The following is a 25457-nucleotide window of genomic DNA, read 5'->3' on the forward strand; positions in this document are numbered from 1 at the left end:
TGACTTACCTATGGCTAAGACTGCTCTCATGTTATAAACAACAGACCATACAAGCCCCAAGAATGCTGGTGATGTTGCCTTCTTCTATATCAAAACAGAGCAGACATTACACAAAATTGTATGTTATGCTGTATCAGATGGCTAGTAATCTATTCATAACTCATCAACGAAATGTGTTGTTCTTTAACTGGGGTGATAAAGCAGAAATAAGTGAAGATAAAGTTAGTTTAGAATATGGTTACGATGCATAAAACATACAAAAAAAAAACAGTTTTCTGTTATGTTGTATCAGCAACTAAGCTACACATTACTCAAATGTGTTAACGTTTAGCTGGGGTGATAAAGCAGAAATAAATTGAAGTGAAGATGAAGTTAGTTTAGGAATTAGGATATGGTTAAGATGCACATAACATACAAAAAATAAGCGATTGTCTACGTGATGAGTGATATGAAAATTGAATTATTTTTTTAAACCAAATAAAATAATCATTTTTTTTTTTGGTAGGAGCGCTTATTCTGAAGACAACTGTATTTACACGGATACTATCTAGTGTACTGGTTATATCAGGATTTTTTTGATGAAAGTATTGTTAGCTCCTGAGGGTAGGGGGGGGTGTGATATAAAGGAAGGGAGATGTAATTAGATCTATGTAAGATAGGGGGGACGATGTAAAGTAAACGTCCTTTTGCGGACCTGGCGGCCAACGGAGCAGGTGAAGTAGAGTGAACCTGTTTCTGTGACCTCGGCATATGAAAAGACAGTGTGATCAGCACTATGCCCAGCCGCCTTTACTCTCCCCACAGGTACCCATGAGAGTTGGGCGGACTCAGGGACGTGATGCGGCACTCGCCAGGGATTCAAATTCGAGACTTTCTCGTCAGCGGACGAACGGGTAACCTGTTGTTAATGGACCGTTAGGATGTGGGAAGGGAGGGGGGTGTAATTTCCAATAAGATAAATAGTAACTCTGACGCTGATTCACCGCATATCTACAGCAATTGTTATGTGGGTATGGCTAATCGACATTAGCTTAAAGAAGTGTTTCTTCCGGACTTTTTTCTCCGAAAAGGGGGGGGGGGGGGCGGGGTACTTGATTTTTTAAAGGTGGGGGGGGGGGGGGAGGAACTTGATTTTTTTAAAGGGGGGGGGCGGAGCACTTGATTTTTTAAAGGTGGGGGGGGGGGGGCTTGATTTTTTTAAAGGGGGGGGGCGGGGCACTTGATTTTTATAAGGGGGGGGCGGTCAACATTTTACGGGGGGGGGGGGTGGACAGACACAAGTAAAACTATATGTTTACTATATAAATTCCATCTCGATGGGGGGGGGGGGGTAGACTTTCTTCGCCCCCCCCCCCCCCCCGAAGAGATGCCTGGAAGAAACTCTGGCTTAATAAACGGAAAAACCTCACAATTTAAGCTATAGGCCTACTTGTTTAATTTAAGCCATATCAGACTAGAGGGAAATTATAATATCTAGCCTATTTACATTCTTACACTACAAAAGAGCAGCTAACTTTTTAAAGCGCAAACACACCTTATAATCAACTATGATCGCATATTAATTATGCTAATTTACTTATACCAATAAAAATTTAAACAAGTCGAACAACTGCTTAAGTTATTCAACCTAAATTAAGCTCAGCAATCGTTTAAAAATATGGAAAACTAATTACAAATTACCATCAATATGCTATTACTGCTATCGTGTGTGATAAGAATTGTTTACAATTCAGTCCAAATGTCCGCACTATTGAAAGTAATACAAACATTCACTCGATTTAAATGGTGCGCATTAGAAAGCTGTGCTGGGCTTAATAAAACTTAATACCACCCCCCTCTCCATAATTAAGGAAAAAAATAAAGAAAAGGAGGTACTAGATACTGTATAACTAACAAATATATGGTGTGCGTGTTTGTCGAAATTATAAAACAGCCAATGCTTTTGTCGTGCATGAAACTGACGAAGATTATTGTGGTTAGTTTCGTATTCAGGAGAGCCTTACACTAGTGAAATAATGTTCCGTTCCCTGGGTCTACCCAAATCTGATGGGTACCTGACTTTATATGCCGAGGTCATAAAAAAACAGGTGAACTCTACTTCACCTACTCCGTGGGACGCTAGGTCCGAACGGGTACTTTACTTCACAAGCATCTTAGAGTATGCAGCTTATGTTTAGCTGTTTAGCAGTAATGTGTTGATCTATGAAGAATTATCTTTGTACAGCCTTGAGATTACAATATTTTAACCCTCCATGCATTGCTAGTGCAAATAAGTTCAATATTTCTTTCATCCAAATTAAATATCTTTGACAATATGTTTTCTCTCTCATGATATATGGTGGTATGTACAAATTAAATATCTTTGACAACAAAAAGCTAACTGCATTGTAACTTTAAATGAGAATATCAACTATCATTTCTTCAAGCAGAATTTAAAAATCTGCCGTACTTTTATTGAATGCAAGTTTTTTTTTTCACTATTGTCAAAAAACTCTGCAACTTAGACATGCCATTCAGTTTTTTTGCATTCATTAAGACCACAAATTTGATACATTATATGTTTATTCTAACATAGCATTTATCTGATTTTAAAAACTTTACTAATTTAATAATTTGGTAGGTATATACTTAAGAACTAATTTTTGGCAAAACAACTATTGATATCCCTAAAAATTGGACAAAACAAAACAGTTAAAGAAGAAGAAAAAACAAACTGCTATTAATCAGGTTCTTATCAAATAATTTATTGAACCAGGATAGCACAATATCAACTTCTTCAGTCAACATATAACAATAATACAACACCACACCAAAGGTTAAAATATTACTGTTGGCTATGATTCTCCTTTTAACTTATTATTCTAGGTGACAATTACATTTTCAAATAAAATCTGTTTATTGAAAAAATTGTGAATAGTGCTCGACTACCCTTATTTGTTAAATTAATTTAAAAAAAAAATGAAGATATTTTGTAGAGGAAATCAAATTTCAAAATAGTACCCCTGATTTAAAAAAAATAGTAATAAACAGGGGAAATAACCATAATATATTTTATTTTAATTTTAAAAATGAACCAATTTAATACAGTTTAAAGGTGCACTTATTACTAGTACAAACCCATCACAAAGGGCTGAAAAAAAATGCAATCATAATAACATAGCAAATGGTACTTTATTCACATGTTACATTTTAAAGATGAGAAACAATACCAAAATTTGTAAAAAAATTTATACTCGAACTATCATTTATAATTGCATGTAAGCACATGTGCATGTTTCTAATAGTTAATATTTTATATGAAGTGAACTTTGACAAAAATTATAACTAACATATCATAAGCCCTGGATTAGTTTTTAATTTTATTATCATGATTGTTGAAAATTTACAGCTGATAATGATAACCCAATTTTAATTAAATTAGAGCATTTAACAAAAGATTTTATACAGTAAAAATTTTAAATAAATATAAAGCTATAAGTAGGGCGTGACAAATATTTTGTTTAATATTTTGAGACAAATGCATATGACTTACAGAAATATTTTTTTTTACACCCCACCACCCCCAGCCCTGAATAAAAATTACAAAGCGTGCAAATAATGGTGTGCATGGTATTTAATTGCTCCAGTGTAATCATGGTTTAAATAAAACCTTTTTTTAATGCGTACATACACATCAAAGATGTGAACATGTTTGTAAATATTGTGTTTGCAGATTAGGTTGGAAACAATAACATTTCAACATAATGCTAGGTACATTACATATTTAATATAAAGCTAAATACATTACTACTACAAATTAAAAATACAGTAGCATTCTTTCAAAACTCAAATGAAAAAAAAAAACTACTTATATTTCAAGTCTTTTTCAAATTAGAAGTGAAAAAATCATAGCAGTAAAAAGAATTAGGAATATTACATAGAAAAATGCATATCAAATTATGATATGATAAAAATATGTAATTCTGACTTTTATTTTTTATAGATCTATTGAAACAATAGCTCATATACCTCTATTTCTAAAAGGAATTTATAATTTTTTTAATACATTCTGTTTAAAAATTCAACAATAAAATAACATTCCAGATCTTAAAACAAAGTTTCACAAATATAATTATAACCTCAATCAGCTCAACACTTTAAAAGATGATTTTTAACAAATCAATGCAACGATTGAAACACAAACCAAATATTGGGCTTGGCTATGCAATGGCCAGCCATGTTCAGCCTATATATAGATTGTTAATCACAACATGCAAAACTAACCACATAGTGTAAAAAAATCTTTTTTTCATACCACAAATCTGACCGATAAGCCAGATGATATACACACTTCAGGGTATTCTCATAGAACTTACAAGATAATATAACTAATGAATGTTAATTTTATTAAAATATTTCCGGAAATATTTTTTAAAAGCCTAAAATATGAAACAGATAAAATCTACATATTTACAGCACATGATATGCTCTCAATCTAATTCTTTTACAGCAGATGTAATTATATCAGTACAGAAATTAAGTTACAACCAGAACTCAAAATTTAATATTTTTTAAAAGATAACTAGAAAAAAATTAATACTGTTGGCAAGTTGAGTGTGATTTAAAAAAAAAAATAACTGAGCATTATCCTTCTATGCACAGGCAGCTAAACAAATAAAAATCAAACTTAAATAAAAAATAACACGTTTTATTTAAATATGATAGAGGTCGAGTCTGGTTCAATGGTCTGAAAGGTACATTTATAAAGTTTAATAACAAAAAAGAAATTTAATTCAGCTTCTAACTAAATAAAAATTTGTTATATTTTATAATACATTATATTATGAAATCCTTGTATTGATATTTGTGTGTTTCTAAAATAAAAAATTTGAAGCAACACTTGTATCTCTAAATTTTGTACACTAGACTTTTCTGCCTTTTTCCACCAATGTACTTAAAGTACAAAATAAAATACAATAATGTACTTATATACCAATTCATCTGTATCAGAATAAATAAATGCATTTTTAATTTTTCTTTCGCTTTTTTAACCACTCTGAGTCAGCTAGCAAACAGCGAAGCCAAATAGAAAAAAAAAATCAATGAACACACTGTAAGTGAATTTTATGTCAGATGTATGTAAAACAAACATATTCTACTTCTCAATTTACGATGATGTACATTAGATTACAGGATTAACAGCTGTACACTCAGGCCTGTCATTCCGTTTCCTCTTCGTCCTTCTGCCAGATGCAGACCAGGTTGTTGTCGGTGCCGCCTGTGACGTACTTGTGACAGCTGCTGACTGCAACGGTATTCACAACCAAACCCTGGTTGCACAACAAAAATAAATTATCAACTTTTTGACCAAAGTACCTTTTCCTACATTTTAAACTAAATCAGGCATTAATCTTTTTTCAACAGTATAATATATTTCCCATTTAACGAAATCAGATATTAATCTTTTTTAACAATATAGTATTTTTCCCATAAAACTAAATCAGATATTAATCTTTTTTCAACAGTATAATATTTTCCCCCTTAAACTAATTTAGGTATTGTTAATGTTTTTTAACAGTATAATAGATTTCCCATTAAACTAATTCAGATTTTGTTAATCTTTTTTTAACAGTATAATATTTTTCCAAAAAACTAAATCAGATATTATTAAATCTTTTTCCAACAATATAATATTTTACCAATTAAACTAAATCAGATATTGTTACTCTTTTTTTCAAAAGTATAATATTTTTCCCAACAAAGAGATGCTGAGAATTATAGTTATTTTATCAAGGCCCTTCTTTTCTCAAGATATTAATAAAACCAAAAAAATGTAGTTAATCTTGTGGCAGCACCTAGCCCAACTTTTAAAATAATTAGCAGATAATAGAAAATATAGCTGATTTTTTTAGCATGTTAAAAAATTAAAATGACAAAAAAACATAGTGTTGGTGGTTTAGGGGTTGTGCACATATTGAATAGCAGGCATGATGGGGCATTTCCATTTCATCTTGTTATATTGGGTAGTGGGCTATAAAGCAATATGTGACTGACATTTACTTAATTTTATTTATTTATTTTATTTCTGACATTGAATTGATTAATAATATTTCTCTCTTCTAAAACTTGTACAGGGTTTTTTATTGTTTCTAATGTAAAATAAAAAAAGTAATTTACTTTGATATTTGTATTCATTGTGATATTATTGTGAGTAGAGTAGAAGAGCTTTATGGAAATATGGCAATATATGAGTGAATCGAGGGGTCAGCGTGGTCGAGTCGGTAAAGCTCATGGTTGCTAAACCGAAAAGTCTCGAGTTCGAACCCTCGGGCAGATGAGGCTCGTTAGCTGGGGACAGCCACTCTTCTAGGAGAGACAACTCCAAAATTAAATAACTGCTGCCTTGTAGTTTGTTCTTGTGCTGCCTTGTAGTTTGTTCTTGGTTGGACAAAGGCTATGGAAGCAAATCCAAAAAAAGAAAAGCAGGCTGAAATCGGAGTCAATGGCCTCAATGGCGCATAACCAGTTGACACGTAACGCTTAATTGTGTTGGAGGCGTGGTCGAGTCGGCAAAGAAGCTCATGGTTGATAAATTCGAACAAAGTCTCGAGTTCAAACCCACTGGCAGATAAATCTCGATCCCCTTCAACACTAATAATTAAGAACGAAGAAGAAGAAGAAGAAGAAGAGTGAATCGAAATTTGCATCTTTTTCATCACACAATATGCAAAAAATATCATAACCATACTCATTAACTTATACATCAGTAATCACTTACTAGGATACTTAACCTTTAGGGTTAAGTTACAGTTTATAGCTTAGTGTAGCATGCTGCGCAACAGTGCCTTAATAATAAGATCAGCAATACAAATACCAAACAAAACAAGACTGGTAAATGTTTTGAAAACATACCAGACGCGGTGCTTCAGTTGATGGTGTACCTTCAATAACTGGCCATTTGAGAATCTGTAAACATAAAAGTACTATTAACAATATGTAAAGTAAAGTTCCTCTTTAGACCTAGAGATCCATTGGGAACACGAAGTAGGGTTCATATGTTACATTATTCCCAACTGCCTTTCATCATCATCTTTTCACATTCGTTGCCCAAGACACATGGGGGCAGATGAAGTAGAGTTCATCTTTTTCAGAGCCTTCTTCATACCAAACAATAGTGTGGTCAGCACTATATTTAGCTGTTTTCACCAACATGAGTTATGTACCCATCAGAGCTGGGTGGACTCAGGGACATGCAACTGACTTGAACCCAGATTCAAACTGGAGACTTTCAAATTAGCAGTTAGGCCATGAGTTAGGTACCCATCAGAGCTGGGTGGACTCAGGGACATGCTACTGACTTGAATCCAGATTCAAACTGGAGACTTTCAAGTTAGCAGTTTAGGCCTTGACATTGATAGGATATCAACAAAAAATGTTTTAAATTTTTAAAAATTTATTTACACACACAATCAAGGTTAATTCAAACCCCAGGCATTAATCAAAAGATGTTTTTCAATTTACGCCCAAAAAATTGACACATTTCTCTCAGAATAACATTTACAGAGAAAAAACCAGGACTCTATTTTAATCATTGATAAGTACAGAGCAATATAAAATGCGATTAATTACTACATAGGCCACACAGTTGAATTGTACATGATAAATAATCAATAAAAACAATACCATGACTCCTGCTGAGTATAGAGAAAAAATATGCTAGAAATGACTGCCCTGAGTATAGAGAAAAAATATGCTAGAAATGACTGCTCTAAGTAGAGAGAAAAAAATATGCAGGGGTGCCACTCATTTTCTAAGTGAATCCTGAAAATGAATCCCAAAATTTTACCAATCCTGAAACTAAAATTTGAAATTTTTGAAACCCTGAAACTTAATTTCGCGCGGAATTTCAAAATAAAATGGACTATTATTTCATTATTTTTTTAGACATTTGATTCATATTATGTTCAATTTACATTCCTTTAAAATGGATTTATTTTCTTTGTAACAAGCTTGAAATAAAAATTAATCTTTAAAGGATTGTGCTTACAACAAAATTAGTTTACAATGTTAGTCCCACCCATCTCTAGGCCTACCCCAAAATGTGCTATTGTAGAACCCCCCCCCCCCCTCCCAGCCAGCTTTTATAACATTACTGTATTTAATTTTTGAGAACTTCCTAGCTTGATTTAAAGTGTGTAGTCAGCCAATTGCTAACCTCTATGTCTTGTTATTGAATAATAAGCCCACTATATGCAGACCCCTAATAAGATTGTCACTGTATTAAAATACAGGGTTGACTTACTGTAGCTATTCAAGGCTTTAATTATTAACAGCCACAACAAAAACCTAAAACCCTGTTTTCCCAATCAACCACCAATGGGGTCATCCATAAATGATCTCACGCTTTTTTGACGATTTTTACCTCCCACCTCCCCTCGGTCACATATCTGTCACAAAAAGCCAAACCCCGCCCTCTAAAATGACGTCACACCTCAGCCTACACCCCCCCCCCCTAAAAATTGCAGTCGAATTTTTCTTAAAATATGATATTTTCCAAAAATCTTGTCTGACCTCTGTCAACATAGAGTATTTTAATCAATTCCTATTACACTTTATTGAAACAATATTCTAAAACGCGAAATAACGGCTAAAATTAGTTTTCTAACATAGCTTTTGGATAATGCAAAAGTGTGATGTCACACCATCTGAACCTCTCCCCCTCATGACAAAATTACGAACCGCCCTCCCCTTACGAGTGTGACGTTATTTATGAACGACCCCAACGCCCCCACTATTGATATACATGATGACGTGAAGAAATATCGTGGAAGTTTTAAGTCAATATCGCGGAATAACAGAATTAAGTTAATTTTAAAAATAATTTTAGAAGTAACTACGCTAGTAATACTCATGTCAGAGATGTAGCCGCCCGACTAAGTGAAAAGCTGATTTTTTTTACAAGCGGTTGGGAGGGGGCAGTGATAGCGGCTATTTTCTCAGACACGGTACTTCAAGGTTTTTTAAACATTTCAATGACGTTTTACCAAAGTAAAAAAAAAAACAATTAGATGTAGACCCTGCTAGATTGTGTAACTAAATTATAGCAGGCCTACATATTTTGTTTAATGATATAAAACGATGCAGTTCTAGGTTTTTTTTTCTTGAATCTAGAAGTAGGCCCTTATTAAAAATAACCACGTTAAAATTAAACAGCGCTTGTACTTGTAGAACTGCCTTGACCGAGAGACACGACTCAGACTGTGCTTGCGTGGTCTCGTGACGTAGGTCTTACGGTCAGCGCGACCTTGAAGAAGCGGGTAAGAGGTGGTAAAAATACATAAAATAGTCCTTCAAATAGTTTTTTTCTTTTCTTTTGGTAATACCAAATACAAAAAGTTTTTTTTTTTTGATCGGAACAAAATCTTTCGGTTTTTTTTTAAAGACCATCGGCGATGCTAGTGAGCTTGATCTAGTACTTGTAGGCTTTAGTTGTTTTTATTACACAGCTTTATAGCGGTATCCCATTGATGACATCACGTAAATAATACGAGTTTTACCCCCAACCCATATCGTCATAAATAGCCAGACAACCACACCACGAATGACATCAAAAAGTTTCGTCTACAGCCTCACCCATCTGATACAGCTGATTTTTATTTGGTCCTTGGCGCACGCGTGAGATTGTTGCTGACGTCATTTACTATTCATTTTTTTCGGAAAAGGCCATTAGCGGGAGTGTTGACGATAAAAACGATTTTTACAATGCCAAAATTTTCAAGCTTAAAACGATCTAAATTTTTTTTTAAAACTGCAAACCCGGAAATTTTCAAACTCAAATCTTGCGAATCCGGAAAGGGAAAAAAATATGATTCTCGAATCCGGAAATCCGGGATATCCCGGAAAAGTGGCACCCCTGAATATGCTAGAAATGACTGCCCTGAGTATAGAGAAAAAATATGCTAGAAATGACTGCTCTAAGTAGAGAGAAAAAAATATGCTAGAAATGACTGCCCTGAGTATAGAGAAAAAATATGCTAGAAATGACTGCTCTAAGTAGAGAGAAAAAAATATGCTAGAAATGACTGCCCTGAGTATAGAGAAAAAATATGCTAGAAATGACTGCTCTAAGTAGAGAGAAAAAAATATGCTAGAAATGACTGCCCTGAGTATAGAGAAAAAATATGCTAGAAATGACTGCTCTAAGTAGAGAGAAAAAAATATGCTAGAAATGACTGCCCTGAGTATAGAGAAAAAATATGCTAGAAATGATGGCACTTACATTGGAGGCTTCATATGTGTTGTCCTTGTCTAAATGGTAGTCAAAAAGTTTGTTCTGTAAGTTGTACAGCAAGAGATTTCCTTGATGGTCACCTACAGCCAAAAGACCTGGGATCAATTTGATAATGATTATTAACATGTAGATACATCATACATTTTACACATCGTCATGTGGCCACAACATGCTTTATTAATATTGCCACATCCTTATTTATAGACAGCGACATCAAAATTTACGCATTGCAACATCATTGATAATGATTATTAACATGTAGATACATCATACATTTACACATTGTCATTTACATGTGGCCACAACATGCCTTATAAATATTGCCACATCCTCATTTACATACAGCGACATCAAAATTTACGCATTGTAACATCATGATTTGCATATAGCCACATCTTCACTTATATGTGGCCTATCATTTACACATTGCACCATCATAATTTACATAAATAATTCATCATTCACAAGCAACTAGATCATTATTTACACGGAAGTAAGTAAAGCTCCCTTTGCAGGCCTAAAGATCAATAGGGCATATGAAGTAGATTTCATGTATCTTAACCTCGGCATGTGACGGTATGGTATGGTCAGCACTATGCCCAGCCACCTATACTTTCTCCAATGTGTGTCAGGTACCCATCAGACCGCAGTGGACTTCCCAAGTCAGGACCACGATCTGAACTCAAGATCAACCACACCGCCCCTAACGCTTACACCTAACCACATTGTCATTTACAAGTAGCAATATCAATGCTTATATATAGTAAAGTAGCAAGGAAAGTTCCCTTTTCAAACTGACGGTCTATAGGGCAAGTGAAGTAGAGTTCACTTGTTTCTGTGACCTCGGCATATGAAGAGATAGTGGGGTCAGTACTATGCCCAGCCACTTTTACTTTCAGAGTTTGGTGGAATCAGGGACGGTCTACTGACTTAAACCTGGATTTGAACTCGAGACTTACTGGTTAGCAGTCCAGCTCTCTACCGCTAGACCACTCAATCCCATTATTAACATGTGGAATATCATTAATTTATATTACATTTGGTCATTTCGTTATTTACATGTGGCAGCATAACCATTTACATATAGCCACATCCTCATTTAGATATAGCTATATCACCATTTGCGCATTACACCGCCATCATTTACATCCAGTCTGAACTGAGATCTGAACTCAAGATCTACAGGCTAGTAGCCAGACGCTCTTCTATTCAACCACGTCATCCCTAACATTTACACCTAACCACATCGTCATTTACATGTAGCGATAATGTTTATATATAGCCAAATAATTTACATAAAGCCACATCATAATTAACATATAGCCACATATTTACATGCGGAAGCAACATTTGTTTGTAGCCATACCATCATCTACCAGAATTTACTTTATCTCTTCAACTTTTCAAAAGAGGAATTAAGTTTTAAAAAATCCACCCCAACAACAAAGTCCTACAAAACAAAAGAGTTCCTCTCGAGCAGATGAGGCTCGTTAGCTGGGGACAGCCACTCTTCTAGGAGAGACAACTCCAAAATTAAAACAACTCCTGCCTTGTAGTTTGTTCTTGGTTGGACAAAGGCTATGTAAGCAAATCCAAAAAGAAAAGCAGGCTGAAATCGGAGTCAATGGCCTCAATGGCGCATAACCAGTTGACACGTAACGCTTAATTGTGTTGGAGGCGTGGTCGAGTCGGCACAAAGCTCATGGTTGATAAATTCGAACAAAATCTCGAGTTCAAACCCACTGGCAGATAAATCTCGATCCCCTTCAACACTAATAATTAAGAACCAAGAAGAAGAAGAAGAAAAAGAGTTCCACCCACCATTACTATACCCCAAGTTCAGGTACTTGACACTGTGCTGGGGGTACTTCAGCTTGATGAGAGGCTCTAGCACCACCTCTCTCTTCTCCTTCTCTAAATGTTTTGCCAAGTCCCATATTAGAATCTCTCCGGATCCCACTTGCTTGGTGGCTAAATTGTTATAAGATAAGTATTACAGAGCAGGCTATTAACCACAGCCAATAATGGGTTTTACTACAAAAAAAAATTAAAAAAGCAAATTTGATATACATTTTAAAAAATCTGATGAAAATGATGAAAGAAAACAATTACAGCGCAGGTTATTAATTTTATCATTAGCTAATAATGGTTTTCATTAGAAAAAAAATTAATAAAAAAAAAGCTCATTTGATTTTTTTTTTTTAAATCTGATCAAAATCATAAAAGAAAACTATAACAACACAGATTATTTCTTCCTATTACTAAATGACACAATAATTATTTTGTTAGAAAAAGAGTTAAAAAAGCTCTTAGGCATACATTTTAGATAAACCGGGAGTGATCTCCCCTAAACTTTCTCAAATATTTTCATGACACAACAAGGGATGGCAACTCGGGATATAGACATGATTTTTAATTACTTTAACTTTTGAAAATAGAATAAAACCTCGTAGAAAAAAGAATTGCACACCAAGTGAACGCCAAATAAAATAGTGCGGAATATTATTAGTACTTTATAAATTCACATGCGTTTTTTGAGAAATCGGAAATAGCAATAATTACTACTTTAGGTAAACAGAAATTACTCAAAATTTGACAGAAGGCAGAGAATTAGATCTTTTACTTAAATTTCATTTATCTATATGAAATAGTACTCAAGTTATAGGCTTTTGAAAAATTCAAAGTAGAAAAAGTTCTACTTACGGTTATTAGAAATTGCTCAAAAGTTGATACGGATCTACAATTTTGATATAATACTTAGATATGAAATTTCATCAACCTGGCTGTAACGGTACTCAAGTTATGTTTACACACACATACACATCCACACACAAGATTGCAAAACTATGTTTTTCCGACTCAGGGAGCTGTAAAACGTCGAGATATGCAAAAATCTCTATTTTTTTTTTTTGGCCAGATTACAAGACTTTATATATACTTTGTATATACGAGAAGGTAAAAATCTGATCAAAATGATAAAAGATAACTATTACGAAGCAAACAAAAGGGCTTAACATTGTAGAGTTTCTGTATTCTTTGTTTTGCTACAAAATTATTAACATTCACTCAACTAAAATGCTTTGGAAGAAATAGGCCGATGCTTTAAACAACAATTTCATGATAAATGCAACATATATAAATTTAACAAACGGTAATGGACACTACAATCATTCTATCAGAACTAATAATCAACAAACAAAGTAACAAATTCTTCTCACCTACAAGATCACCATGTAAACTTATCAGTCCATCAATAGTAACAGACCGACATTTTGGATGCTGAAAAACTATATCTGCCCGCCTGAACAGATAAAAATAAATTAAAAAGTAAATTAATTACAAGCAAAAAATAATTAAAAACAAGTTAATTAAAAAAGTCTAGTGACATTTATGCGCAATTTCCTTATGTTATCTAAAAATAGCTCTGACGTATAATGCTTGGGTACGTTCAAGCTAGAAGAACGATCGGTTTGTAGGTGTTTATGTAATTTTAAAAGTTGTGACCGAACAAGAGGATATTTTTGAAAACTTTCTTCGGCAATATTGTTCTAAATTATGGCGGGAATCGATTGGTACATGTTTCAAGTCGCTAAGTGGTCTGGTTGCCCAGATATGGGCCAAAAACTGAATTTTTTCAAGGTTTTTTGGCTTTCCCGGGAAATACATGAAAGAAACCCGGAATTTTTATGGCCTATGCTCATTCTCGTAACTTGCTTAACACAATTGCTTTTGGAACTAGTCATCGATATTGCTTCATTGAGGAGGAGATACGACTTAAAGCCCGGACACACATTCATCCATACATTCATTCATCCATCCATTCCCAGAAATGACGAGTTAATAAACGCAATTCTCCAGAATGGAAATTGCGCTAAAAAAAAAAAAAAAAAAACAACATAAAGATATAAAAACATCAAATAACAAAATGAGTATGACTAAAAAAATTCATACTTTTAATTAGTGAGCCTAAATAATATCTTTAACTTAAAAACTAGAAGACCCATAATCTATAAAGCAAAAGTATTAGTTAACTTATAAATAAACATAAAAATGAAAAAGTGATCATCAGAAAAAAAAATGGGATACTGACTCAATGACCTTAGCACGCCTGACCGGTGTCAGAGAATGACAGTCAGCCACCACCCACCCTACACAGCCCCTCTCAGCCCCTGCTATCAGCAGCTGGGATTGTTCACAGAAGATCAGGTTCAGCGCATCACCAACAGAGTCTTGGAGGGATATCTTCAACAGTGGACTGAAAACATAGGAAAAAATCCTGTAGGGATATCTTCAACAGTGGACTGAAAACATAGGAAAAAATCCTGTAGGGATATCTTAAACAGTGGACTGAAAACATAGGAAAAAATCCTGTAAGGATATCTTCAACAGTGAACTGAAAACATAGGAAAAAATCCTGTAAGGATATCTTCAACAGTGGACTGAAAATATAGAGCAATTATTGTAGGGATATCTTCAACAGTGGACTGAAAACATAGGAAAAAATCCTGTAAGGATATCTTCAACAGTGGACTGAAAATATAGAGCAATTATTGGAGGGATATCTTCAACAGGGGACTGGAAATATAGAGCAATTATTGGAGGGATATTTTTAACAGGGGACTGAAAATATAGAGCAATTATTGGAGGGATATCTTCAACAGTGGACTGGAAATATAGAGCAATTATTGGAGGGATATCTTCAACAGGGGACTGGAAATATAGGGCAATTATTGGAGGGATATCCTCAATAGTGGACTGAAAACATAGGGCAAATTCCTCTAGGGATATCTTCAACAGTGGACTGAAAATATAAGAAAAAATACTGTAAGGATATCTTCAACAGTGGACTGAAAATATAAGAAAAAATACTGTAAGGATATCTTCAACAGTGGACTGAAATAAAATATAGAAAAAATTCCTGCATGGACTGAAACAGAGGAAAGATGTAAGAAAAGTGTGGTCAGGAATACCAAGCAGTGCTTTTGTTTCTCATGGCAGGGCCTAAAACTCTGCCACCAACAACATTCAAAAGAAGAAAAACAACTGGACATTAGGGCGCTGTCTGGGATTTATTTACATAAAATACTCACTCATAACTTGAAATCGGGGCCCTGTCAGGGATTCCAATGTCCCACAGATAAACAAAACCATCCTTTGAACCACCTAGACAACAAAAAAGGTTTAGTCTAAATGAGTGATATAAATCATTTACCTGATTAATACAGTACAATACTTGGGATTTTAATATATATATATATATATATATATATATATATATATATATATATATATATATATATATATACATATATATATACATATATATATATATAAATGTTTAATATCGGTTTATTGCATCATCATAAAATTCCAAAAAAAGGTTTGAGCCATTCCATCTTTTTTTGTTAAAAAAAGTTATCAAAGGCGCAAAATATAAATGTGTCAACTAAAGGGAAGTAACCAGGCTTAGATTATTTAGAACAAATATTAATCGAGTTATTTCCCCTCGTCCAATAAAAGTATAATTAGCAAGCCAGCATCCAGTTCCCTGCAGCTTTCATAGCACCTGGTAAACAAATTATCCTAATAACAACTTTATCTTGAAAGGTAATTTTCTTATCAAGTTTACCCATTGTATTTTAATGGTATACAAACCATGTCCTATTAATGAAAAAAAGTTCAATAAATGCTTTACAAATGAAAAGAAATTGATATAAAGAAACTGAACCATATTGTACAAATGAAAAGAACATATTTCACTATGACTTAACCATATCGTACAAATGAAAACAATACATCTCACTAAACTTTAAACATAACCCTACAATTGAAAATGACACTTCACTAGACCTTAACCATATCCTACAAATAACAATCATTAAAAAAGTTTAAAAAAACCCACGTTTTCTGATTGAACTAAAAAGTAGAAAATAAATACTAGATCTATACATCACAATAATGCAAGCGATCACTCTACTATAAGCGATCAAAAACGTGGGGCGCCGAAGTAAAAGTTATATTACTATTGATTAGATAATACTATTGACTTTTATTAGGGAGCTTGTAGAGAGTCAACAGTATTAGAAACTGTAAGAAAATCACGGCGCCCCACGTTTTTGATCGCTTATAGTAGAGTGATCGCTTGCATTATTGTGATGTATAGTATTTATTTTCTACTTTTTAGTTTAATCAGAAAACATGGGTTTTTTTAAACTTTTTTAATGATTATTATTTTCTACTTTTTAGTATTTGTCTGTTTGCATTAAAATCTTGCTATCGATTTTATCTTTTCACTTTTTTTTGGGTAAACGAAGACAACTCGTAAAAAGACAACTCGTAAAAAGACAACTCGAAAAAAAATCGTTGTGTGAATACGTTACTGACTAGAACACATAGATTTGAACCCGTGTCGAGTGGGATAGCAATCGTGTGCCCAACCACTCGACCATATCGTCTCCCCCAAACTGGCCTACATCCTGTAAGTTTAAACTCGGTTCAAAGTAAATTATTTGCCCCTAAGCCTGTGGCAACGTGGGATCGTTCGCTTCACTGCGCGCGAGGTACGCGTCGCTGGTTTTTTTTCTAATGGCTCGCAGAGGAGAATTATATATATAGATTATATAGCGGTCTAAAATGCTCAATAAAATGTTTCCATTGATCAATTTAGTAATAATAACAATTGCATATTCTATGGTCATCCAAAAGAAAGCTTCCCTGAAAATTTCAGCGCGCTAGCTAACTGGGAAGTGCCAGAAATTTCGATCGCAAGATTTGATTGGAAAGACAAACAAACACAGAAACACAGAGAGAAAGCAAGTTAAAGAAAACGTGGGAATTAAATAAAAAAGTCTACCTAAAAACAAATCACATCCAACAAATAAAAAAAAAAAAAACCTGATTACTTACTGAACAACAGGCGTGTTAGAGTAGGGTGAAACAACAAGCAACTGATATACTTCTTGTGCCCATAAATGATGGCATACATGTGAAGCTGGTTGGGATATATCAGCTTTATTGCGGCTGCCTCGCCTAAGTCATACAAGGAAAACAATTCAGTTTATTTTGTTTACAATATTTATAAGGATTCTAATATATAATTATAACAATTTATAAAACAAAGGGTATAGAAGGAAGAAAATTTAATTTATTTTGTTTACAATATTTATAAAGATTCTAATATGGATGTTTATTATTATAATTATAACAATTCACAAAAAGAAGGTATACAAGAAAAACAGTTTGATTTCATACATTTACAATATTTTTAAGGATTCTATACCCAGCTGGCTTTACTTTCCCTATCATGTGTAAGGTGCCCATCGGAATTTGTTGGAATATTCTACTGAGACAAACTCAGGATTCGAACTCGAGACTATCAGTCATATGCTCTAGCTATTGACCACACTGTCCCATAATGTTAAAAAGGCAAGTGAATAAATGTGAGCATTTTAATTTGGGCTCAGCCAACTAAAATGCACCCTATGCTAATATAAAGGTGTATCAGAGAAAAAATAAAACAAAACAAATAAGTTAACATACCAGCCACAGCAAGTATATTGACTTTTTCTTTGTTGGCAGCTTCTATCGTGGTCCACGCCAGGGTGTAAAAATTCTATGCGCAAACAAAACAAGAAAACAAGAGTTGAATAGTGTAAAATAAATGAAATTTTGTCTAACCCTGATGAAAGCTGAACTTAAATTTCAACATACAAATAAAATAATAAAGATGTTCAAAAAAACAAAACAAATAACATTTATTTGTTTTCTTTAAAAAACTTTTATTCAAATTCAAAACATTTTCTCTGTCAGACTTATCAGTCAATGTTATCATATCCATTTTGAGAAGTTTGTTTTTACTCAGTGGGTCATGTGGATGGAACCCTGTCAAAAAATTCTACCTATTGTACTTAAACAAATCCATCACACTGAACCAGAAATCCCATAACTCCATATTTTATGGCTACATATTGAACCAGAAAATCAAAATCTCCTTATTTTACAGCTACATCATGATATTATCCCTCCCAAATAAAATCCACAAGATACACCTAAAACTAAATTAAATTTCAGTTATATTCAGTGCATATTTCTTTTTAACAAAATAAGTTATGTAGGCTTTAAAATAACTATTTTCTAAAATGGTGAATCCATAAAGTAGCAAAAAGTAAAGTTTCCCTTTCAAACCTGACGGTCTATGGGGCAAGTGAAGTGTGAGCTCACTTGTTTCTGTGACCTCGGCATATGAAGAGATAGTGTGGTCACTACTATGGTGAATCCATACTGAAAGAAATATTTTTTGTTTCAACATGGTAACATTTGCTTTTATCATAATACTTACTTCATTTTTATCCTTATCCTTGAAGCGTTTCAGAACCTTCTGTGTGCTGACATCAATAATGCACACTGTCTTCCCACCACAAGTCGCAAGATTATTTGTAGTTTCACCTGAAAAATATTATATTTAACAACTAAACAATGTAGGTAAGAAAGTAAGACATTCGCTATGGAGGCTTTTCTATTAAACATAACTTCACACATTTTTAAAAGTAAAATTTAGCCCATGCCTGTCACATAAAATATATCAGAACTTTTGAGTTTGTCTCAATGGTTTAAAATAAAGTAGACTCCTATAATATATATTTTGTTCAAAAACCATATTTTATCCAATAAAGTATTTCAATGGTGAAATTAGTACATATTTTGTATAGACAATAGACAATCAAGTAAATAAACAAATAACTATTTGTTAAAAAATCATACTTTATCCAATAAATTATTTGATGGATAAAATATCAGTGAGACTGGTACATATTTTGTATATACAATAGACAATCAAGTAAATAAACAAGAAAATATTTGTTAAAAAGTCATACTTTATCCAAAAAATAATTTAATGGATAAAAATATCAGTGAGGCTGGCACATATTTTGTAAATGCTATGCATAATCAAGTAAATTAAAATACAAATCTAATTTTATACCAGGGTGCTCCAGTGATGGTTCAAAGGCACACTTCCAAATTTTTGTGTCTTCATCCCCTTCTCTTTGACTGTGGCATCTTAGAAATAAAACTGGAGAGTGATCTCCAAGGCCGGGCTAGGGGAAATTAAAAATTTTAAATGTGAAACAATTATAAGTCTACAATACGAGTGGATGTTAAAATGTGAAAAAAATAATGTCTACAAGATAAATGAAACTATAAGTCTACAATAAATTAAAGTTAGTGCAAAAAAAATATACTTTTTGGTATGCAAGAATAGGAGTAATAAAATAAAAACCTTACCAACTGGTCGTGTTCCGATTCAGCTTTTTTAAACCTCTTGGGGTGAGACATATTCTTTTAGGAAATATAACTGTAAAAAAGAAAGCTGTTTAATTTTGTTTATAGTTTATCATTTCAAAATAGTTTACTTATTAAGTAAGAAAAAAATAAAGCAGTTAAGTTAAGGAAATATAACTGTAAAAAAGAAAGCTGTTTAATTTTGTTTATAGTTTATCATTTCAAAATAGTTTACTTATTAAGTAAGAAAAAAATAAAGCAGTTAAGTTATTGCCATTTTTAGAAAAACGTGACTTGATTGTAAATTAATTAAGATTTACTGTGGGTTAAAGCAAGATAGATTTAGTACTACTTAATACAAATGTAATATATATATATATATATATATATATATATATATATATATATATATATATATATATATATATATATATAATATATAAGTGGCCAGGTAGTGTGTAAGTCCGTCATGGAAATAGATTTTTTGAACCCTCTTCCTGTGCGCGGACGGCCTGGAAAATGTTTTTTTGGTGGCGGTTTAAATTACACTAATCGAATATCCGGCCTAATGCAGGGACCAACATCCGCGCGCAGCAGGGGTATAAGCTAGTATATATATAGGCCAATATATATATATATATATATATATATATATATATATATATATATATATATATATATAGGCCTATAGTCTATTTTACCTTAATTTTAAAAAAAAAATCAAATTGCAACAAAACAAATCTATTTTTGTGTTAGGAATAATATTTATTAGACAATATTAGGCTTTATAAGTATAAGTAAGCTATAGAACATCATGTTGATGTTAACTGCTATTAGCTGTTAGCAGCTGGGGACGATATTTCAAGACAAAACTTTAAATCCTAGCAGGACTAACCCCCGGCCCGTTTACTTTTTTAGCTCCAAAAACGTATTGCATGACATCATGCAGAAAAAGCACGCATTTCATTGGTTGGCGGCAGACACTATGAAATCCAAGAGGGAGGTTCAAAATATGGCCTATGTACGTCCTAGATCTAGGCAATGAAAGTAAATTTTTAAAAAAAGAACAAGTAGTTACTAGATCTTAGCATACTTTGCTACACTACTAGAACTAGATGTCTAGAGTATTTAGGCCTAACTTAAACTATTACTAATTTATTACTAGACTACTAAATAGATCTAGATTCTACTAGTTAGGCCTATAAAGCTATAATTAATAGTTCTCATCTACAGAGTTGATCCATCTAAAATCTAAATCATTAGGCCCTATTCATTAATCAAGCTTTAATAATAGAATCTAATTCTAAATATAGGGGCTTAGGCTTATAATTAATAATTTAATATAGGCCTAGGCTTAGATTAGAGGCTTAAATATTTAGTAAAACTCCAATTTAGCGTATTTTATTCGCCGCTTTATTATAAACCCAAAACACACAAAAATGTTAGGAAAACACTAGGATTAGAATCATTAGTTGATAAATAGGCCTATAGATCTACTTATTTTTTATGAATATGTTTCTTCTTCTTCTTCTTCGTTCTTAATTATTAATGTTGGAGGGGATCGAGATTTATCTGCCATTGGGTTTGAACTGGAGACTTTGTTCGAATTTATCAACCATGAGCTTTTTGCCGACTCGACCACGCCTCCAACACAATTAAGCGTTACGTGTCAACTGGTTATGCGCCATTGAGGCCATTGACTCCGATTTCAGCCTGCTTTTCTTTTTGGATTTGCTTCCATAGCCTTTGTCCAACCAAGAACAATCTACAAGGCAGCAGTTGTTTAATTTTGGAGTTGTCTCTCCTAGATGAGTTGCTGTCCCCAGCTAAAGAGCCTCATCTGCCCGAGGGTTCGAACTCGAGACTTTTTCGGTTTAGCAACCATGAGCTTTACCGACTCGACCACGCCGACCCCAATATGTTTTAATCAGCCTAGAAAAAGTAAAAATATTATTAATTATCATTACAGTTCCAATTAAATAGCATGTGATTGTTGGCGTGAGAAAAATCCCTACATGGTCAAGGGTTCACAGTGAGTTCACTTTGGCTTTAATTATCAGCATACGTCATAACTTAGGGTCATTGTGAGTTCATGTAAGTTAATTTATAGTATTATGCCTTGTAATTATGCGTTTCTACTTTACCCATTGCCATGAAAATCTTAACTGACACGAACACATTTTCAAGAAAAAAATAGTTAAATCTAGATCTAAACCTACACATTCAATAGGCCTATTCCAAATTTTGGATTTTTCTCAAGTTTTGACAAAATTAATTTAAAAAACTAAACCAAAGATTCATAAAAAAATAGGCCAAGTGATTTCCTAACCGTTTTGTGTGTTTAGGTTGTGTTTATTTATTATAAAATACGCTCAACTGGAGGTGAACGTGAATCGGGGAATAAAATAAGCTAAAATGGAGTTTTACCTCACAAATAGGCCTATATACTATATACCTATTTAATTTATTTAAAAATTTAAATAGGACTAGATCTACTAGACTTTTAATACTTCACTTCTTTCAACCAAGTTAAAGTAGTTAGTAGGCCTATTTGATTTTGATAGGCCTACATACCTACTAAATACTTAGGCCTAATGCTTACCTACCTAGGCCCTATTTAATTTAAAGTTTAACAACTGCTTGAACTTGAACTAGGCCTAATTCAATTGTCTTGACTACTCTTGACTTTGACAATTTCGGTCAGTTCTGAGTACACACACAGTCACTTACTCACTTCTTTAACTTTAACTCTTAATCTTAATAACTTAAACTCAGTATTGTGTGGTTTGGCCTAGATCTAGATTCTAAATAAATACAAAATTAGGTAATCTATCGTTTTGGGTACGTAAAATCGCCCGCGGCTATTAATGTACGAAAACGTTACCTCATTGTCAAGGCTGTAATAGAAGTATATTGTGATATGTTTGTGTCAAATATTATAGATAAATGAATAATAAACCTAAATCAATGGCTAAATATATCAATATATATAGGCCCGAAATTAACTTTAAACAGCAGTGTCTGCAAGCAAGATTTGCTATATAAACAGCAGCCATTTGTAAAATAGAGTGACTTCCGCCTGAATCTCGATCTTTAAGTCTAGATCTATAAAAATAAAACTTTAACAAGATGGCTGCTATAGTAAATGAGCATGGTTGCATCTGTTGGAAACATCGCTGGTGTTCATTTATTACTGAAAAGTTTTAATTCAATTGTTTAGAAACAGGTACATAAATGAAACAAGGAAACATTTTTGTATTTTTCAAAACATAAATCCTCCTCAAAATGTGAAATAATTATTAAAATGTAAGGAGTCACCTGTTTTTCACATTACTAGTCGCGGGCGATTTTACGTACCTAAAACGATAGATTACCCAAAATTATTAGGCCATAGATCTAGATCTAAATTTAAATTAAGGCCAAGGCTATTCCCAGCCAGTTGGGACTATTCCCAGCCGACTGTGAATAGCCCCAATACGGCTATTCACATTCGGCTGTCATTTCATGCTCTGTGAATAATATCTTAAAATAATAAAAGCATTTATTGTGACTGTGGAGTGACGTGCAGATTAAGAGTGCAGTGCTATTTTTATTTTGTTATAAGATCTAAAATCTAGATCTAGATTCTAACTAATCTACAACTGACTACAACTAGTCAACTAGACTAGAGTGTCACTAGACTTCACTAGAGTCTAGATCTAGATCTAGGACTAGAATCTAGATTCTAGATCTAGAATCTAGATCTAAGTCTAGAAATTAGATCTAGATTCTAGATCTAGATTCTAGATCTAGTCCAAATCTAGGTCTACGTTTAAAGTTTTAATAATGATGCAAATAAAAAATAAAAACATGCGTTTAGACCAGTTTTAGTAATTGTAGATAAACTAGATCTAGAATCTAGATCTAGCTAACTTAGTTAAAAGTACAGCGAATTTAAAATCATGTGTACACTCTTTTTAACCACCATTGTTTGCTATGCCAGATAAAAGTGTGTAAATTTTGTGAAAAAATGTAGATTCTAGAATATAGAAATCTATATCTAGAACTAGAAAATCTAGATCTAGACTGGATTATTTATCCTAGAATTAAATCTATCACTTAATTTGAATATACATTAAGTTTACTGAATACAGGCATAGTCTAAATCTTTTATTAAATATTTTGTATTATACTTCAGAAAAAATAGTCATACCATAAGATCTTATAACTTATAGACAATAATATAGAATCATAAATTTTAAAATATCATTTGGGAAATTAAGTTACATTTTTAGACTTAAGTTTTAAGGTTTTAATTTATTTTTAGACTAGCCGACTCTTCGCGCATTTCTGCATTGTAAGAAATAAAGAATTTAATTCAATGTGTGTAGGTCTACTCAATAAAACAAAGATTGGATCAACGAAGAAAGGATCTGAAATACTAATGGGTTAACTCGGAAGAAAAAATAACTTGCCATTTAGGCCTAACTATTACTACAATTTTATATAACTGTTGGCAAAGATTGATAAACTCTTTCACTTTCAGTTTTGTAAAATAAATATAAACAGCTTTATAATATAATTTATATTAGAGGTAGGTTTAACCAATATCAAAGTAGGGCCTTATACTAAAAGCTTTAATAACATACGCTGGCTATATCCTGGTTTGGCTCTAGACAATAGACAATTTAATTTTACATCGTTTGAACAATGTTTGTGTGTGTGGGGTCATCCATAAATGACGTCACACTTTTTTGACGATTTTCACCCCCCTGCTCCCCTCCGTCACACGTCGTCACAAAAAGCCAGATTCCCCCCTCCATAAAATGACGTCACACCTCAGCCTACACCCCACCCCCCCCCTCAAAATTGCTTTTGAATTTTTTCTAAAATCTCGTCTGAACTCTGTTAAAATAGAGTATTTTAATCAATTACTATTATAATTTATTAAAACAGTTTTCTAAAACGCGAAATAACGTCTAAAATTTGTTTTCTGACATTGCTTTTTTATAATGCAAAAGTGTTACATCCCACCATCTAACCCCCCCCCCTCCCACTCATCACACACCGTCACAAAATTTATGGACCCCACTCCCCCTACGAGTGTGACGTCATTTATGGACGACCCCTGTGCTTGTATTACTGTGTTGTAAATTCTACCGTGTGACAATGCGTCCCTTCAAACTGTAAAACTGGACACACCGTCAAACGGCCCGTGACAAAACGGTCCAGTCAAAACAACCCCAACAAATCGCCCCCGACACATTGGCTCCCGTCAATATTGCTCTCGTCATAATTACAAATTAAAACCATGATTTTTTTGTCTAATTTAAAACAAAAAAAAAACAACGATTATTTCTAAGTAAAAATAGGCTATTTCCAACTTGATATTTTTTTTTAAATTAATGTTTTCCTTTTGGGTACAATTTGCCCAATAAACAATTTCGCGGTACCGTTTAGCACCAGTGCACATTAAGGGCATACTACATATTTAAAAGAGTTCAAATAGAGTCACCTTTGTCTAAAAAAGAAAATAAACAAAAACCCATGTTATTAAAACAAAGGTAAAGACAAATTCGGTATTGCAAGCGTTATTTCAGTTGGGTTATTTCCGTAAACATAAAGTTGTTTAGTGTATGATAGTTCAGTCCCTGGGAACTACTAAAAACAATTATGGAGTTAAATTATATATAGATCTATAGACTGTAGAATAATGTAGAGTCGAAACTCTTTTCTTAAAGGACTCAGCCCTACAATAGTCACGAAACGGTGTAGATCTATATAATATTTTAAAACTCTGGTGCGATGTAATTATTGTAAATTGTTATAAGAAGCTGACTGTTTGATATTTGACGGACTTTAATTAATTAAGTAGCTTTGGATGAATTTGATTATTCTTGGTAATAAACACAATTTTAAATTATTATTT

At 33.1% G+C, this 25457-nt stretch overlaps 1 protein-coding gene across 3 annotated transcripts; it reads right to left on the bottom strand.

Moving 5' to 3' along the window:
• Positions 1-2723: 2723 nt before the first annotated feature.
• On the bottom strand, positions 2724-23524 carry LOC131954929 (leucine-rich repeat and WD repeat-containing protein 1-like). 3 transcript variants are annotated; one of them, XM_059318777.1, is made up of 13 exons: positions 23499-23524; positions 19553-19622; positions 19251-19365; positions 18609-18715; positions 17810-17882; positions 17177-17299; positions 15361-15433; positions 14361-14525; positions 13489-13571; positions 12092-12241; positions 10259-10365; positions 6892-6945; positions 2724-5309 (listed from the first exon to the last, which is right to left on the bottom strand). In XM_059318777.1, the coding sequence occupies exons 2-13, from the start codon at positions 19601-19603 to the stop codon at positions 5199-5201; spliced, it is 1212 nt and encodes a 403-aa protein (XP_059174760.1). In that variant the 5' UTR covers positions 19604-19622; positions 23499-23524; the 3' UTR covers positions 2724-5198. The 3 variants fall into 3 exon arrangements, with proteins under 3 accessions (XP_059174760.1, XP_059174759.1, XP_059174761.1); XM_059318776.1 differs by having other exon boundaries at positions 23411-23499; XM_059318778.1 differs by lacking the exon at positions 23499-23524 and adding an exon at positions 23476-23494.
• Between the last annotated feature and the right edge of the window lie 1933 nt (positions 23525-25457).

Source organism: Physella acuta, unplaced genomic scaffold (genome assembly GCF_028476545.2).
Source record: "Physella acuta isolate Inbredline_101_S28 unplaced genomic scaffold, ASM2847654v3 ptg001041l, whole genome shotgun sequence".
NCBI lineage: Eukaryota > Metazoa > Mollusca > Gastropoda > Physidae > Physella > Physella acuta.